The following is a 17,747-nucleotide window of genomic DNA, read 5'->3' as shown; positions in this document are numbered from 1 at the left end:
AATGTACTGACTCATTGCAGACATTTTGATTTGGCATAGAGGGAAAAGCACAGGTGTAACTAACACCACTAATTATGTGTCTGTTCCATTTAGGTGTGTATTATCAGGGGATGCAGTCATTATTAATGTCATTAGATACACATGTTTGACAAATCAAAAAGTCTGCCAGACTATTATCATTACTTTTTCTCCAACCTTTCACCATTTTGAGATGCACCTCACAAACTCTAATTACACATTTCGCAAGAATGGCATAGCACATGTCATTTCTCTGGGATGTCCTGAGCCAATGTTACGGATCAAAACTGATATGTTTATCTTATCAGCATTAACCCATTAAGTCCAGTCCTTTGTATATGTCCACTGCCATACAAGTGTCAGAAAGGGAGAGCACAAGTTGTGATGAGAGACGGAGGCCATTAGGGGAATTGAAATCTTTGTCATGGTGCCTGGTACTAACTAAACTTTTACAAAGCTTTCTGATTGTGAACATGGAACTGTCTGTAGTCCGAGTGATTACCGCCTCAGACCGCTGCAGTAGTTGTACAGCAGTGGACAGCCGCCTATAATTACTCCAACTGCTTCCATCCTGCTCCTATGAATGCACATATTTATTTAATATCTAGTAGTCAAGATTGCATGCATTTGGCAGACTGTATACTAATTGCAGTACATATTATTTAATCTAACTTCTTGCACTTGCAGAACATTCTTTCACCGACACATACTTCACGAAACCATGTCATGCACACATAGGCTCAAACAACTCCTCATGGCAACGACAAAACAGCACACCAAATTTCCCTCAAACACACATGAAGCGAACACACCTGGAGCAGCATTTAACATTTGTGGTTACGCTGCAATTACAGGCCTCGGAGCAAACAGAACAGAACAGGGTCTCTAATGGGGTGTGTGGTTTCTCCAGTTACATGAAGCCCTCTAAATTATACACACACCCACACACACACACACACACACACACACACACACACACACAGATAGATATAGCCCATGGACAAATACACTTTTTTTCCCCTCTCAAGATGGAGCTGCAATGTGATTCGTCCTCCAAAAACAAAGCACCGTGTTATGGTGTTGTCAGCAAAACAAGTCACACACACATACAGCATGAGACACACTGATGTGGCACTGCAGGGAAGAGAGTTATGGTGTGTGATTTATTCTATTGGACAAAACACTGCATGATGCTCCCACAGATTGTTTTACGGTCTTGTTGTAAGTCTCCCTGTACCAAAGCCCTCGGTAAATGCTTATATGCTCTGCATCGTGAATTTTAAATGGAATTTTGTTGGCTAGCTGATACACCGCTCCCCCTCAGAAACGGCTTGTTTTCCAGCATCATTCCTCTCACTGTTTGAGCCTCATGATCAACGTTAGCTTTGTATCAGCGAGTATAATAGGTGGCTTTCCTCTGGGGATGAAGCTATACAACAGGCATCTCTCTGGAGGTAATAGCGGTGTAAATTACAGCTTATTGTATTAAGCAGGCGGGGGGAAGTTTGGCCTATAAACACGGCCACTGTGCCATTCCCACAGTGCCCCACTGAAGTTGAGGGAAACACTTCCTGAGCCAGAATGGAGTCCAGTGGGGGCGAACAACGCTCTTTTTCTTTTACTGCCTCTATTACATGTTCCCTTTTGCCCTGTCTGCTGGGAGCAAACAGGAAACAGAAATATGTGAAAAGTTGACAGGTTCTTTTTCACGTACTAACAATGAAATGAGCTGCCACAGCAAAGACGACCACCTCTCACAGATTCTTGTTGTTTCTTAGCTTTGGACCGAGACAGCAGATGGCCGGAGGATCGTCATTTCATAAGCACGCCAGGGCGATTTACAATGGGAAAAGTGAATTAGATACTGCATTCACACCAGTAAGGGCTGTAATCTTGGATCAAGACAACATTTTACTTGGAAGTCCACAGCAACTGTTTACTACCTGTGATCAGAGAGGGAGTTAACAAGTTTACTACATCTTTATTTGGGGGGTAAAAAAAAACTGAACACAACCAAAACGGAAAAGGAAATTGTGCCCTCACGCACTCCTGTGCAAACATATCACTTTAAAGCTGACCAGAACATTGGTCTGTGATGATGCTTTCAAAGCTCAATTTGGGTAATAACATTACTGTTCATCTTTATCTAATAACTAGATAAGCTTTCTTCTTAATATGTGTTAAGAACTCATTCTATGCAAATCTATTTATCTGAAATTCTGCTTTAGGGTCGACAAAAATATGTTTACATGCTTTAATGTTCAAAACTGTGACTATTTGCCTCATACTGTACATTGCTGCAGCACCTCTTCTTAACCTCCGTAACGCTTAGTTTTAACCTGTCACTTTAAGGCTGCTCTCTAAAACAGCTTAATTTGTTCTGATGGATCAGCAGGCCATACCAAGTGAGGTAATGTTGGTTACTTACTGTCACCTCACATCTAGGAATATAAGTAGAAATGAACAAAATAAAGGTGGGCTGTGAAAGATTTGCTCATTTTTTGTCTGAGAGCATTCCAAACTAGGCACTAGGCAGGGATTATGTAAATGTGTTACATAGTGATGTAAATAAGTAACGGAAGAAAAGCCTGGACTTCAAAGGAGGTGTTTTAGGCAGGTAAAAAGCAGTGTTTTTCTCTTTAGTGCGGACTTTGTTCATTTGCAGACATAAAAGTGCTGTGACATGCTAGAGGACAGCAAAAAACCCTAAAAGCAGAATTTGGGTTGTGATTGTTCCTACTTCGATTGACTCGATGCTACTCCTAAAAAACACCACAGTTTTCAGCAGAGTCTCATTTTCAAAGTGCCACCTCGTCGCAAGACTGTTGTTGCAAATTGAATAGGAATGAGAGAGAGGATGTCATGATAAAAAACAGATTTCCTGTTCATTTTTTTAATGTTCTCTACTATCTTTCCAACAATCGTCCTTGCATTTCATTCCTTTCTCTTACTCACTAAATTTTCTTTGCTTTTGCTTGGCTTATGTCTCTCGGAAAGTATTTTTTTAACCATCTGTCCTGTTTTTTCTCTTTTCCTCTCGAATGTTTGATACCTCTCTTTCTGTCCCTGTTCACTTCCATCTCCATCAACCTGGCTTAGGTTGAATCTGGTATACTCTGGGCAGAAATTTGTTGAAGGGGTGGCGCTGCACTCGAGGTAATGTTGACAATAATGTCAACATTGGAGTATGACTAGTATCTATCAAAAGTTAATAACATTTTGTGTTTTAGTTTATTATGTCACATATCTCGCTCCTTTTTTAGTATTTACAAGTGCAAGTGAAGTCTTTTTGTAGTGTTTTATAGAAAGTTTTTAAAGTTAATGTTAATTGAAAACGAGTTGAAACATTTCTAGTGCATTAGCAGATTTGCTCACTTGTTTCAAGAAAATAAAGTATTCAGGACATAACTTTCGATAAAATGACAACTTTTGCAGTCTGGGACAGCTGGTCTCCTCTTCAGACTTTTGGCTACAACAATGAACTTCAGCCAATTCAGCCAACCACAAAAAAACAAGAAAGGACTGAAGGAGGGCCTGGGAGTGTGGTGGGGTCGGGTGGTGGTTGATGGTCGCGAAACACACAGCAACAGCTGCACGGAACACTCAGCGAGTAGAAAATGCCGTGCGAGGGAACGTGTCCGCGAAGCCCGCCGTTCAACCATTAACGTGCCGTTCGGCTTGTAAGCCCCCTGGCAGCCCACTAGCACCGTCTCTGCCCTCCCTCCATCCCTCCCTGCCTTTCCGTGCAGCTGTCAGCCCTTTTTTCCACGTCTCTCTTGCCATTTTTTTCCCTCTTGCATGTCTTTTCATTCTTGTGTTTCAAAAACACGTGAGGTAATTCAGCTTTTACTTTGGGTTTCATTCCATTTGCTATAGTTTCTTACTGATGCACCAATGCAACGTGACTCACTGCACTTCACTCTGCAGCTGCAACCGCCGCATGCAGAGTGTTTTATTGTTAGAGTGGACGGCGAAATAACAAAACACCACATGAAAAGGGAAAGTAGTAGTAGTGAGTCACAGTCTGAGATGCAGCAACGCAGGCCTGTCATACTGAGTTGATTACGCTCAATGCCAAAGTGCTTTATTTTACCTTGATAATCAGCAGTTCTAATGACTGTTGTGCAAGTAAGGCACCTCTAACAGGCCAAACTCTCATTTGAACTGCAGGTGCACTGGCACTAAAAGCTACAGAATTTTCCATGTGCTATTTATCAGCCTGGAAAGTCATGAAAATATATCTCAAACTGGATGATTTGCATGTTTATATATTTATCAAATTGGAGTAAATTTGGCTAAAAAGAACATCTTTTTACAGTTATGCAACAGTGCATCTCTAAATCCCAAGTACACTTCTATGTAACCTATGCAAGAATCTCACACAGTTCAACCAAATTCAGCCTAATTTGAACCCGTTTATCAGAATATGTTTTGACCTATAAATTACAAAACCAGTACTTACTTCAACTTTAAATATTTGCTAGAGGGGGCCCTGATAAGACTATAGAAGCACTCTCTGACAGCAAAAACTGCAGTATCTTAGTTTCCGTTTTTGTCCGTTTTGTCAGTTTTAATTCAAGCCTGTCCTCACAGATATTTCTGAAGCAAAAAAAAAAAAAAAAAAGCACATAATTGTTATAGATAAAAGGAAACCAGTGAAGGAACTCTCAGTTTTGGACTTCAGTATCACTAAGAAAAATACCTGTGCAAATATAAAATACCTTCTAAGCAAATATAAGAGAAATGGCTCTACCAATAAATGATCCACATTGTTTCTGACAGATCTGCTTCTTGTTGGAATCAGCCTTCTCAAACAACATTTTTTAAACAACATACAGAGGTATACATGAACAACATTAACTAGGAGCCACTAGTCTCTGCCCTACTTTTATAACACCATCCCCTGACTTAAATACCCTAAAACTAAAGAAGTAATAGAGACTTGTCATGGAGGAGACACTGAAAACAGCTCAGGAGAGTGGAATCCACTGCTGGTTTGTACACTGATAGACTAAAGGGCCTATGTTTGCTCAGATGGCAGACTGGACCTTTTTTGGAGGCTCACTGAGCATAGTTCAAAGGTAAGCAAATTGTGCAAACAGAAAAATCCTGGTGCTTGGTCATAGTTTCCTCCAACCTGCTTTTAGCAGAGGCACCTGCAGCTGCCTGTCTCCAGCAGTGCGCTTTCACTCCTCACGTACCAACATCCTGCCACATTTACATGAACAATGACAGAGGAAAACTGCACTGGCCACAGTAACCTCAGGGTCCCTGTTTACGCCAAACTGCTTGCATTTTACAGGCAAATTAAGACCCAACCATCGACTTCCTTACTTGTATGTGGCGTCCATCGGCAGTTCCTAGGTATGCTATGACGCGACCATGGACTGGTACCACGGTAATCGAGGTAACCAAGGTGTTTGTCAAGTCTTTGTGCCAGTACTCCAACCTCTGGACAAACTGGGTCACCTGCAGATGGTACTTGCCCTCTTTCCCTTCATGGATTCCTTCGTGCAGGTCACAGTCGTCTGATGAACTCTGAAAGAAAGCAAAAGTGTCAGTGAGAGAAAACTCACTGTACCTTAGAAATAACAAAATCTACAGTGACATATCAGTGAAGAGAGGGATTTCTCTTGTGGTTACAGGCATGACAGTAATATGGCATAGGATGTAGCCAAGAACTGCCAGCAACATCACTGTGGTCATGTTCAACACTAAAAACACATATTTGAGGAAACTTCTAGTCAAAAATCATTAACCTCAAAACATAAAAATCTGGAGGAATGATGAAGGAATGCTGATCACCAAACATTTGACAATGCACTGTCAAAAGAGTCTGAGATTGGATTCCGTTATCCAAACACACTCTCCTTCAAACCACCCGCTATATAATATCATGTTGAACTATGTTCTTTCATATCTGCCCTGATGGGGGAGGGTTGAGAGCCAAACCTCCTAAGCCCCCCTTAGCTACTCTTTCATCAGGCCGTGCTCGTAATGGAGGTCTCGGCGCAAGAGTACCTCTAGGGCAAGCACAAGCTTTGTTGAAGAGCGGCTTGAGGATGGCAAGATTTCATGGGAAACAGCGAGAAGACTTTCATGCTGTTTTTCATTCCATGAAATGCTTTTTCTCTCTCCGACTGTGAAACCCCCCCTTCTTCTCCACCCTCCTCATTCTGAACTTCAATCTTTTCACATGAGTTTAGAACTAAAATCTGTTACCCCGGCTCCTGTCTTTGGTTTTCAAATGTCGCTGGGTTGTGCAGATTGTTGTGTCTGGAACCTTTGGAGCATACAGTGAAAGCAGAGACTGTAGCCAAAGTTGGATACAGGGCCTTTTCTCTATCAGTGACCCCCTCCCTCTCCCCTTACTGCCCAGCCCTTCTCTCTCTGCTCTGGCTCTTTTTGTGTTTAGTCATGGCCTCCTGTCCCAGCCTCAGGTTTCATTAATTATTAATGACCCAGAGGGTGGCGGGTCTCTTGTGGCTCTTAAGATCCTTGACCTAGCTGCTTGACCAGGCCTCAGCTTTCTGTTGTTTTCTCAGCTTCAGTGGATGATGACCTCTTCACTTGAGTTGCAAGAAGAGAGGAAGGAGTACAGGTGGAATGATTATTGTAGTGCTATTAGTGCATACATTATAAGCAATTTTTAGCTGATTCCTTATTTTGACCTTTTATTGTGCCTTGTATTATGCAAATGCTGCTTTTGATCATCTCGTGATCTCTATCTCATGCCATTCCTGGGTCATTTTGTGGTTCGTGTGGAAGTTGCTGCATCATTTGTTTAGTGTAGCTCTCAAAGGGAAGCTTTGATGAGGAGAACAATAGTGGAGTAATAAATCAGCAAAGATTTTTTTTTTTATTTCTTCCATGATGACGTTAGCTGAGACGAACTGGACCCCATGAAAAGGAAAGGCGAAGAAGGCAGAAAAATCTGGCTAACTTTCAAGCATGCAGCAACAGACCTTGGTTAAATTAAATATCCTCGAGGCCAGTGACTGCAGTTGGAGAGACAATGGCAAAGTCAAACCCAAGGAAAATGTGGAGGAAATTGAAAGCTGGCAGAAAGATTGATTGTTTTGATGCCAAATGCACAGCTGGCAAGTGGTTAAGCCAGCTGATCTGCACTGAATTACTAAGTGCAAAAAGAAGAAAAATAGTTCAAATTGGATAAAGGATGACAGTTAGTGGCTGAAGCTGATTTAAAATTGGATAATGATAAGGACACGTAAGAAAGTAGACACGTAAGAGATTGACAGAGTCTGAGAGTTAAGGCTGATGAAAATCTCCTTGTCTTCAAACAGGATGAAAGGCTGTTTCTGATGTGTTTATCTTTGTATGTGTGAACACCTTTACAATGTCTTCCTCTTCCAGGAAGTTCCGTTTAAATTACGATCCATCACAAGTCCTTTTCGCACTTCCCGAACTGAACAGCTAGCACTGAGCACACATTGAAAAGCATAGGAACATGCCAGAACTCTCCTGACTTCTCTGTGCAGCAGATAGAGACATCACCACTGCAAAGATTATGCCACGCGGCTCAAAAAACAGGCCCCAGGCTGATTATTTTCAGAGCAAACAAACAGGACTTTGGGGTGTTTGTTGAAGCGGAGCAGGACGGTGGGAGGACGAACTGAAAAGGTCTAGGAGGCATTCCTTTGCCTCTGCTTAGGTATTCCTGAGGATCAAGGCAATGAAATTGGACAGTGGAAAGACTGTTTTGACAAGCTTCGTTTGAAGCTTGGCTGCTGTTATGCTTGGATGTTTCTTGGCATGAAGACAGGGAGTTTTAGAGACCGAACACTGACACATGCCATGGAGGCAAACAGGTTCCCCAAGAGGGTGTAGTCTCTCACAAGGCTTGATAAGGACCTCAAAAATAGATTTTTAAATTCAGAGAAACAGAACCACCAAATAGCAGAAGACCCAAAGAATTTGAACAAGAGTTTGCAGTGGCCAGACATGAACAGCAGTTTTCACAATGAGCTTGACGCTAAAAAAAATCAAAAAATAATTCAACAATACCTGTACAGGAAAAAGGAAAAGTTCATCTTCAATTGGCCTGTAACTCTTTTAATGGTCGCTTCAGAATAGAAGAAAATTAAGAGTTACTCATGATATGTTGCCAACGATAACAACGGTATCACAATACAGCCGTACCCGATACACTGAAGAACAATCATTGACAATACACCTCAATATCTGCGTAAGCGACGAAGGGAAAAAAAAAAACAATGCAAAAAAGGCAAAAAGGAAGAATTTTGTGGTAAACCTCCACACAGTGTGTACCTATGTTTTGTTTTCTTTCTTTACGGTGTATCAAGGTGTGATCATTCCTTCATACTTATGTGGTTATTTTAAAGTTGAGTCTTTTATTCCTGAGTAGGTCACTAAAATGATCAATAAATAATAAATATTGACTAAAAGGAAACATCTTATCAGCATAGATCTTTTTAGCTCTATGGTCCAGCCCTACCTGTTGCACCATCTCTCGATGATCTCCATTGAAATTGAGGTATTAGTTGTGTCCACTTTTCATTAACAGTCCTGTAGTTTTAGCACTGATGACAAAACAAGCCATCATCTGACAGTATGTACAGTTTCACTAGTAAACTCTGATTTATCAAAAACCTCATGCTTCATTAGAAGCTTAAGTTGAGTTTAAGGCAGATCTTCATGTTTCTGCTACATTCATCTTTTGGAAGATTTATGGTGTTAGCAAGTGCTCCGTATGTTCTACACCTTTCAAGCCATTTTGTGAACGTGTCTTTCAGCCATGGAACAGGCACCATGGGGCACATACGTGAGATATTATACACCTCTCGCCCCACACTTAACCAGGAGCCATTGTCCCCAAAACAACGGCACTGCGATAGGGTTTCGGTGTTGTGGAGCTCCCAAAGCCTGCGGCACTGCTCAGCAGAGTCAAGAGGAGGGGTGAAAGGTGATCCACGTAGCCTAATGTCGTTTTCATACTCTCACTGTGGCCCCTGGGTCCTGTGTGAATAGACACACTAATGCCTGAATTATAAACCGTGGACTGGGTTACTGGCAAACGAGGCTTCGGATACGCACACTGTCTGTGCAGTGCAAAAATAGGGTAAAGGCGCTTGTGCTAATGTACCAAAATACACATTGTGTTGCAGAGGCTTAGCCCCGAGTTAGCAGACTTGCACACATGCACAAACCCACGGAGTCTGTCTCATTGCTGGCCGCTCAGCTGGCGCTCTCACTGGAATAACAGACCTCTGACCTGCACAATGCTTGTGCAATTGTGCGCTCCAGACTGCAGAGTGGTTTTGTTGTCGTCGGGGTGTGTGGAAATGCACTTTCTAGAGAAAGTGAAATGCGAAGGAATGCTCAGGCCGCATGTGGGCTTGTGGTTGTGTTTGTGCATGTGTGCGTGTGTTGGGGGGAGGGTATTGTTGCGGTGGTGTTGGGACACACATTACAGTAGTCCACCTGGACTCAGTGTGCACGATACTCTGCAACCTGACTCTCAGTAGCTGTAACAACCGTAGTGTGTGTCTGAGTACATAGGTGGCACATGCAGTCATGTGTTAATGTGTGCTTGCATGTGTGTGTGTAGTAGAGGATGTTAGGGGTGTTAGGGACAGTTAAGGGAGTGAGAGATGCAGACAAAAAGGCGAAGACAGACCCCGGCGCTTACAATGCAGCTGGTCTTGCCCTCGGGTGGCCCCCCAGACGCCAAGCAGGACTACAACTTTGTTTATAATGGGGTCCCGAGGTGGGCACGGCCAGGGGCAGAAAATGGCCTCACACATAAACAGGTCCAACTGAAGACAGGGAGAATACGTGATGATTATAGTAAAATAGTAGCGGAAAAAACTGAAGCGGACTTTAGGGACGCATTTTCCTTTTACGAAGTCTGAACAACTACTGTTGTTCTAGAACTTGTGGTGATGTAATACGACTAACAGTGATATATCACTTTTTAATCATTACACAGTGTTTAGTCTAATAGATAAAGATTGTAGACGAGACAGTGGAACATTTTTCACAGACACACTCTACTTTTGGAAACGCTATTTCAACCCATTTCACACATCTGATTCCAAAACTGGACACCTTGAAAAAAAAAAAAAAAAAGAACAAATAATCTGTTCTCGTTTTTCAAACTGATAGATTAAGACACATTAAGCATATTTAGTTAACCTCCTGTTTCTCCTCATGTTTCATAGCACACAGGTTGTTGGATCCACAGATAATGGATTCTCTATGTGGCATAAAAAATGTGAATTTGGATTCATTTAGTCATTAGGCATATATGAATGTTTTCCAAAATAGGCAGTGCTCTGAAAATGGCAGTCATCCTGCTGTCGCTTACTGCGGCTGTTTGAGTGCAGCAAACTGGAGGTTTCTAAAATCACCGCTTTCCAAAAGACATCCTTCATGTAAAATTCCATGACTGTCATTTGCCAGCCTCTGAGGCTGCAAGCAGCAACTCCTCTGAAGTCTTTCCTCAGTGCCTGAAGAGTGAGATACATATATTTACAGTAAAGGCAAAGCAGATGCAGTACTCAAACTGAATTTTGTTTTCCTAAAATTAGCAATGCAGTGTTTTAGGCTTGAATGTAATCTTCAGGTAAATACGTGAAAGAAAGACTTCTTCCTCCTATGCTCTGTGTGCTGCCTGTGTCCTGCATCTGCCCCTAACTGTGATGCAACAGACAAACATCCCACCATCTACCTTTACTTTCTACAAGAAATGTGGAAAAAAAGAAGTTGCTTTAATCCAGCCCCAGTGTTTCTGGATTACTAACTTTACCAAAGACAAACTGTTCAGATATCTCAGCTTCAGTAATCTTTTTGAACTTTTTCAATCTGTTTTCAGGGTCACTATTGAAACTGCACTTAATACATGTTTAATGATCTTCTACTTCCTACAGACCCCACAGATCATTGTGTAGTCCTGAAGTTGTCGGAACACCAATGTGGCACATCTGGCCAGGCTCTCGTATTTTATCTTAAAGTGGGTTTGTTATAATAATACCACGTTAGAATTTTTCTTGTCAAACATGGAGTACCTCAGAGCTCTGTTTCTGGCCCTCTAGGTTTTCTGTCTTTATGTTTGACATCTTCCCCTCATAGTCTTTGTCAAATTATGTGCACTCCTTAAACTTATTTCCCCTGCTACACTAAAGATACTCAGCTGTGTGGCTGTAAACGCAGATAACCATTTTCTGCAGGGACTGTCCACACTGCAAGCACATCTCCTTCACCATCCCACCTTCATAATTCATCATCAAAACAGTTGTAATTGAAGTAGTCGCAGCCAGACTTTGATTTCTACATGCTTTCCATCAACAGTGCATAAACACAGTAGGAAGTTCTACATTCTCCAGAAATCCTGTGCTATGTCTGCGCACTGTGCCCGACACGCCTCAAAAATAATCACACTGCCACAAGTTACAGCCCAATCTGTAAGCTCCTATATCGCTGTGTGTTTTTCTGCATTCAATGTAAGATGCAATGTCAGTGTCCATGTAGCAGACTGGTGCATACCTATTGTGGTATGAACAGATTTTTCTGTAAGGGCTGCTCTCTAAGAATGGTGGTGCTACGTTGTTTTTTTCTGCCCTCTCTTTTCATCAGCATTTAAACAAACCTGTCAAAAGTAGCCTTTCACTTACAAAATATGGTCAAAATTCTTATTTCATAGCCAATGGCAAGATCCTTTTTCCCACCTTTGTTACAACCAGATGTGATAATTGCAGCGTTTTGTTTTCAGACTTGCCTCTCCCTGGTACTAAATCTAGAACAAACATCTAGAAATTGTGACCACATTTGACCACATTACAACAGTTTTAGCTTCCCTTCATTTACTCTCTCTATGTGTCAGTTTGGATTTTAATGAGCTTCTGCTGACGTACAAAATTCTAAATGGGCACATCCTCTTGGATCTGTCAGATCTACTTAAACATTATAATCTATCCCATGCTCTTTGTTTTAAGGCCACACGGTTCTAGATTTAAAAAGAAGTCAGCAGGCTGCACATGGCTGAAGAACTTTTTTAACCAAAGACTTTAAAGTTGCCCAAACAGTTAGCTGACCATTCCACACAAACGAAAATGATGGTGTTCACGATGAGATATTGTGTCCTTTCCTGTGAAGGAATGCAGCCTTTGCATTATTCATACACACAACATGTAATTTGCATTTCAGAGTTCATGCTTATTTCATGAAAATTGCTGAAGCTTGATGGGAAACTCTTTCGTAGCAGAGAAGAAGTGAGGGAAGATGGCACGATTGTTTTTTCTTATTTTTCAAATATGTCAAACAAATCACTTCCTGCACAAAACTCTTCCTGACCAAATGAAAAATTCTCACGCGCTACAGACAGATGGATACTCTCATGTTCAGCCCAAATACGGAAAATAAAAACTTAATGTTTGATGAAAATGTTACAGTCTTGCCCTCTGTCTCTCTGGTTGGCCCTGAGTTCAATTTTGTTCCTCATCCTCCTCCAATTCTTCTCACCACAAACCCCCTTCCTCTCTTTTTGTCTATTTCCTTTACCTCCATGTACACACACACACAAACACACACACACACACACACACACACACACACACCCACACACACACACACACAAACAGTTCATTCTAAATAATAATGTGCTGCTGTGTGTGTGGTTTTGTGTGTGCTCTTTTGGCTTCTCCCACAAAGGAACAATACAGCTTCCAGTCTCCCAGCGCCACTAAATCACCTTAACTGTATGAAACCTGGCTGGGTGACTGATGATCCTGCATCCTCTGTCTCCTCTGCCTGCAATGAAAGACTAAAATATCATCTCTGAGAACACAGTTAAGGACGATTTTTCACCTCTCCTTGACACAGCAACTTCTTTCCCCCTGCAAGTATCAACATATTTTCCTCCTCTTCTTCTCAGAGATTTATGTGATTCAAAACAAGGGTAAAAATGATGGACTGCTGAGTTCGGTGATCTGGGGGCCAAAAGACACTATTTCTGCTCTCAGAGAGCTTCTTTGATTCCTCCTAAAAAGCAACAGCACATTCTTCAGCTTTTCAGAGTTGTCCAGCAAATATACATTTCGGTCAGACTGACACAGTAGCTAAAGTTACAGTCTGCAGATCAAAGGGAATTAAATCGGTCAACTCCTTTGTACATTGTTGCATTCACAAATGAAGTATTAAGAAAGAAGGTTTTCACATGGAAGAGTTTCCAAAATTATTCTGTGAGGCCAATTTCAGTGTATTTACATACCAGATGGGTCTATTTTTCCATCCATGACTGATATGAGGTAACATCCATGCAGCTCTCATCCTAGGTGTTTCATAAAAGTTTCGGACATATGAGATACATTACACCTTATAAACTTGGCTTGTCATGCTTGGCTTGCAGTTTCCACATGAAACATACAGTAAAACACTCCTACTGGACTCATACTTTCCTCCTTGACTTTTATTTGTTTAAATTCTGTGGTCACATCGATATTTGTGACATCTAGTGTTCTACTTTTACATTTTCATTTACATTTCATTCAAATGCACAGGAACCAAAGTTGTGCATTTGTATTTGCAGAAATTATATTTTGTTTTGGTTTTATTGTCGCCACCATTGTTTCACATTTTAGGCTGCTTTAATAGAGGGTTTGTTCTCGGGGTGTGGGGTTGGGGAAGTCACTGCTGTAGTAAAAAGAAAGGCTGTAATTACGTACGTCAGACAGCTATTCCACCTTCCCGACCTGCTGCAAAGACTTTTTTCCTGCACCTGAGCAAGCTTGTTGTAACAGTAGCCTACTAGAAACAGCACACAGTTGCGAGGCAGAGGTGAAAATATTTGCAGCACATAGATCACTCCAGGTTTGACATAACTTCAGCTCAAACAGCTACTGATTTGTTAGTCAGTTTCTTTGTCGTGCCGTTGCTCTTTCTGGTAGCTAATGTTCTGTGTCACAGCGCTGGACCAAGGACCAGCAGTTGAGAAACACTGCTTTTACAGATTGGATCACAGTGAAACAATGACTGGGCCTGGGAAACAAAATGATATGTACCAGGGAAAAACTCTTCATAAACAGCAAGAAAACGCAACTTAAATGCATCGGATAGATGAAATTATATCATGTTGATGTTTTTGCAATATTTTTCTACTGTGCAGAAGTTCGCTTGGAGGCCTGTGTTCCATACATGCACAGCAGGTTATATGTACCTATATCTGACCTTGTAGCATAGTCAGTGGCAGACGGTCCACGAGGTCACAAATTTTGGACTGCACACAGACATTCGAACACCCACAGACTTTGGGAGGTGACAAAATTTACGCCACCTGGACGTACTTGCAGACATGGATATATATGTATAGCATAACACTGGCCTTAATCTTCGCCCTGGCCACCTTCTGTGCACCTGCTCCTCCACCTTGCTTTCTTTATTAATTGTGCATCAAGATGAGATCATTCCTTTAATAGTCTTTATTTTTATTACTATATGTAAATGCATTCAGTTGTGGGCTTTTCATTGTTGTGTTACCTGAGTACCTTGATATTAGGCCAAAGCAGTTAAATTCTCATAAACCAGTTTTCCTCTATGTTAAACATAGGACATTAAAAAATGATGAGTAATTATAAACATCAACTGAAATGAAGCATTTTACTATGATTAACTCTTCAGCTACACCACCCATCACTAACAATGACTCTGACACTGAAGCGTTGACTTTCAGCTTTAAAAGATCACTACACATTGCAATGCTCATCCTTTCTTGTGATAGCAGTATCTGACCATGTTTGAATTTGGCCATGTTTTAAAACAGTCAGAAATTCCCTGTAATACAGCAGAGATCAATTCTGTTTGTAATGCTTACATCAATGAAAGCCAGAGAAGTGTCCTGTCTTCTGTCTTTGCTGTGACAAGATTACATACAGAAAATTTCCACGTAGGACAGTCCTGTTGAAGTTTTCACAGTAAATAGCATTTTTTCAATAGTGGACGTCCTACAGACAAATTCACATTCACCGCAGCAGTATTGGGGCTCAGGCTGGCATCTCAAAACTAGGACAAATAAACCAAAACTGCCTGAATGTCTGCAGTAGATTTGCAGGTACATGAGGAAATATGGTTCTGGTCATTTGAGAAAGTTTACATTTGCCTCAGATGAATGTTTTAAGTACTGCAGTGCTTTTTATACATAGTCCTTCAGAGTAAAAAGGCCGACAAGTATAATGTAGATGAATATGGATGTGTACAACTCTGAACACGCTGTCCTAAGACTTTCTGACTGCACGGTAACTGAATGAACAATGATGCAGGGTAATTCTGGGGTTCAAATGAACATCACATCATGCTTTGCTTTCTCAGACTGAAAATTACTCACTCCGGATTTTATTTTAGAGCATTAATGTCTTTCTGAGGCCACATCGATCTCCAATCTGACAGCTGAGGGGAGCGATCAGTCGTATTTACTGAGGCTGTAGGCCATTCCTACATGTGCTCTTAATTACAGAAACACATGAACGTAAAGGGGAGGGTGATTTAGTGTCGAGGCTGCTTGGGGGAGTTAGCACCAATCATCTACCCGCATGACTTTATTAACATTAGTGTTACCCTTTCACATTGATTGAAGTCAGAGGGGGGTTTAAAAGTACAGCTGTTCTGCCATGCACACACAACAGCTTCACTTAAAATGTCAAAACCATTGGCTCTTTATGCTGAGACGACCTACATTCAATTCAAAGTGGGGATATAAGCACAAGTTCTAAAAAGATATATGCTGACAAGTTATTCAGCCAAATCTCTTTTTTTTCTGAAATTCCTGCTTCCAAGGAGTCTGGAATAATCAGATCCATCCACCGGTGCAGACGCTTGGCAGAATCTTCACAGTGAAGATTTCGCTGTGAGCAGATATTGCCAAAAACAGCTCCTCAGGCCTTCTTGCTACCATTTAGAGAATAGAACATTCATGACTATAAGTGGTTCTTTCTGCCTCTCATTTTTCAGATTTGAGAGACGAGCTTCTATCTTAGAGGCAGCAGGGTTCTTGCTCATCCGTGAGGTAGGCAGGGAAATGGCAGCTGGAAAGCTGCAGCCCAGCAGCAGCCGTTGAGGAGCAGCCAGATAACCTCAGGTTGTAAACAGCACCGGCCTGCGTTTCAGCAGCAAGACAGCTTATCAAGCAAGGGTCAACATAAGGTCTGAACACACGGGCCTCCTCATCTCAGCATGGTCCTGGATGAGATGAGATCACTGGCAGGCGCAGCGCTGGCAGAAACGCTGTGCTCGTACTCATAGCAGAGCTCAGATCAGAGCCAGATGAAGAGAACCAAGCAAATACGACTGCAGAACGACTGACAGTTCAGGGAATGTTTCTTTTATTGCTCAGCTGCACAGCCTTTCATATTTGTTTCTTTTCACCAAGTGACAGAAAATAAAATGCAATATTTCAGCTGCTTAGCATGAAAATGGCAGCACTAAAAATAATCAAGAAGTCCCATTGAAATGCAGTCCAAACCTCATCAAAAAAACTACTGAAAACAGACATGCTTTTTAATGGAAGCAGATTTTTATGAAGTCACCGTAAAATATTTCATAGCATGTCGTGACAGCTTGCAGGTGGCAGCCATTTGTGCACGATGCAAAAGACAAATCAGCATTGCCTCTGTCCTCAGAGAGCTGACCACAAGTGCAACAATGCATCATTGTGCTACTTTTTCACACTTGTAAAACTCCTGGAAGTTGGCACCAGACCCTGCAGTGTTGCTCAACCCTCTTCTCACACACTTGTACACATATATATGAGAGATCTTCAGGGATCAGGCTCTGAATAATGTTGCTGCATCTGCTTGTACTCACTTACTGAGCTACCAAACCTGAAGCCAGAATATTTAATGCTCCGAACTGGAGGATCTCAGCACACTGACTTTATGATGAGGGCTCGGTTCCATGTTTTACTTTAAAATGTGCAGACTGGAAGGTGTGTGATGCAACCCAACAATGTTATTTTTGGGGGGGGAGAGGGGAGAAGGGGGAATTTGAAAGTAAACCAGAAATCAGATTTTTTTTTTTTAAACAATAAACACAGCAATTTGGTCAGGTTTGCAAACCTAACGAAGAATAATTCAGTATCCCTATAAAACTAAATATAGCTAACAGCTGTTTTGGAAAAGCACCCTTTACGCTATTTTTACGTCTACTTAAACCAAAGTCCTCAAAACAATCTTGGCAGAGTCCAGCTGCTTACAAAATCAGGCTTTTGACCGTAAAACGCACTGCTCATTTCCAAGAAAAGCTACTCAGCTCTCTCAGGTGTGAGCTTGTTTCCTGCCGCTATATGATTCAAGCCAGGATCACAGATGAGGAGGATAAGATCAAAGCCTGTGGAGACAATATCTGCGGTGTCCCACGGACTGACTAGATAGCTTCTCTGTTTGTGGTGCATTGTTTGGGAGCACAGCAGGGTGATAAAAGCCATACCAGTGTGCGGACACAGAGATGGAGAGGAGGGTTTATACTCCTTTTGCCTCCATTACTTGAGTACACATTCAGGCACAATCCCCTGCTTGCATTGTGTGAGGAGGATTACTCGTTGAATGGAATGGGGGGATTAGTCCTCATCTGAGGTGAGACCTTCCTGTGGAATGACATGGTGTCCACTTCTATTTGGTTTAAAAAAAATGTAGGTTACTTGATTGGGTTATCTGTGTGTTCAGGAAGATGTTGAAAAACATGATAAGGGAAATTCAGCAGTC

The 17,747-nt window shown here is 41.6% G+C and overlaps 1 protein-coding gene across 2 annotated transcripts in view; it reads right to left on the bottom strand.

The window, feature by feature from the left end:
• met (MET proto-oncogene, receptor tyrosine kinase) overlaps positions 1-17,747 on the bottom strand; it is a 76,414-nt gene that overhangs the window by 44,683 nt on the left and 13,984 nt on the right. For both annotated transcript variants that reach the window (XM_008277977.1, XM_008277978.1), the window contains exon 3: positions 5,353-5,556. In XM_008277977.1, coding sequence (XP_008276199.1) covers positions 5,353-5,556 — 204 coding nt within the window. The remainder of the gene's footprint in view (positions 1-5,352; positions 5,557-17,747) is intronic.

Source organism: Stegastes partitus, unplaced genomic scaffold (assembly GCF_000690725.1).
Source record: "Stegastes partitus isolate 25-593 unplaced genomic scaffold, Stegastes_partitus-1.0.2 Scaffold112, whole genome shotgun sequence".
NCBI lineage: Eukaryota > Metazoa > Chordata > Actinopteri > Pomacentridae > Stegastes > Stegastes partitus.
Note: the sequence above shows the minus strand (reverse complement) of the source record. Positions and strands in the feature narration are given on the sequence as shown.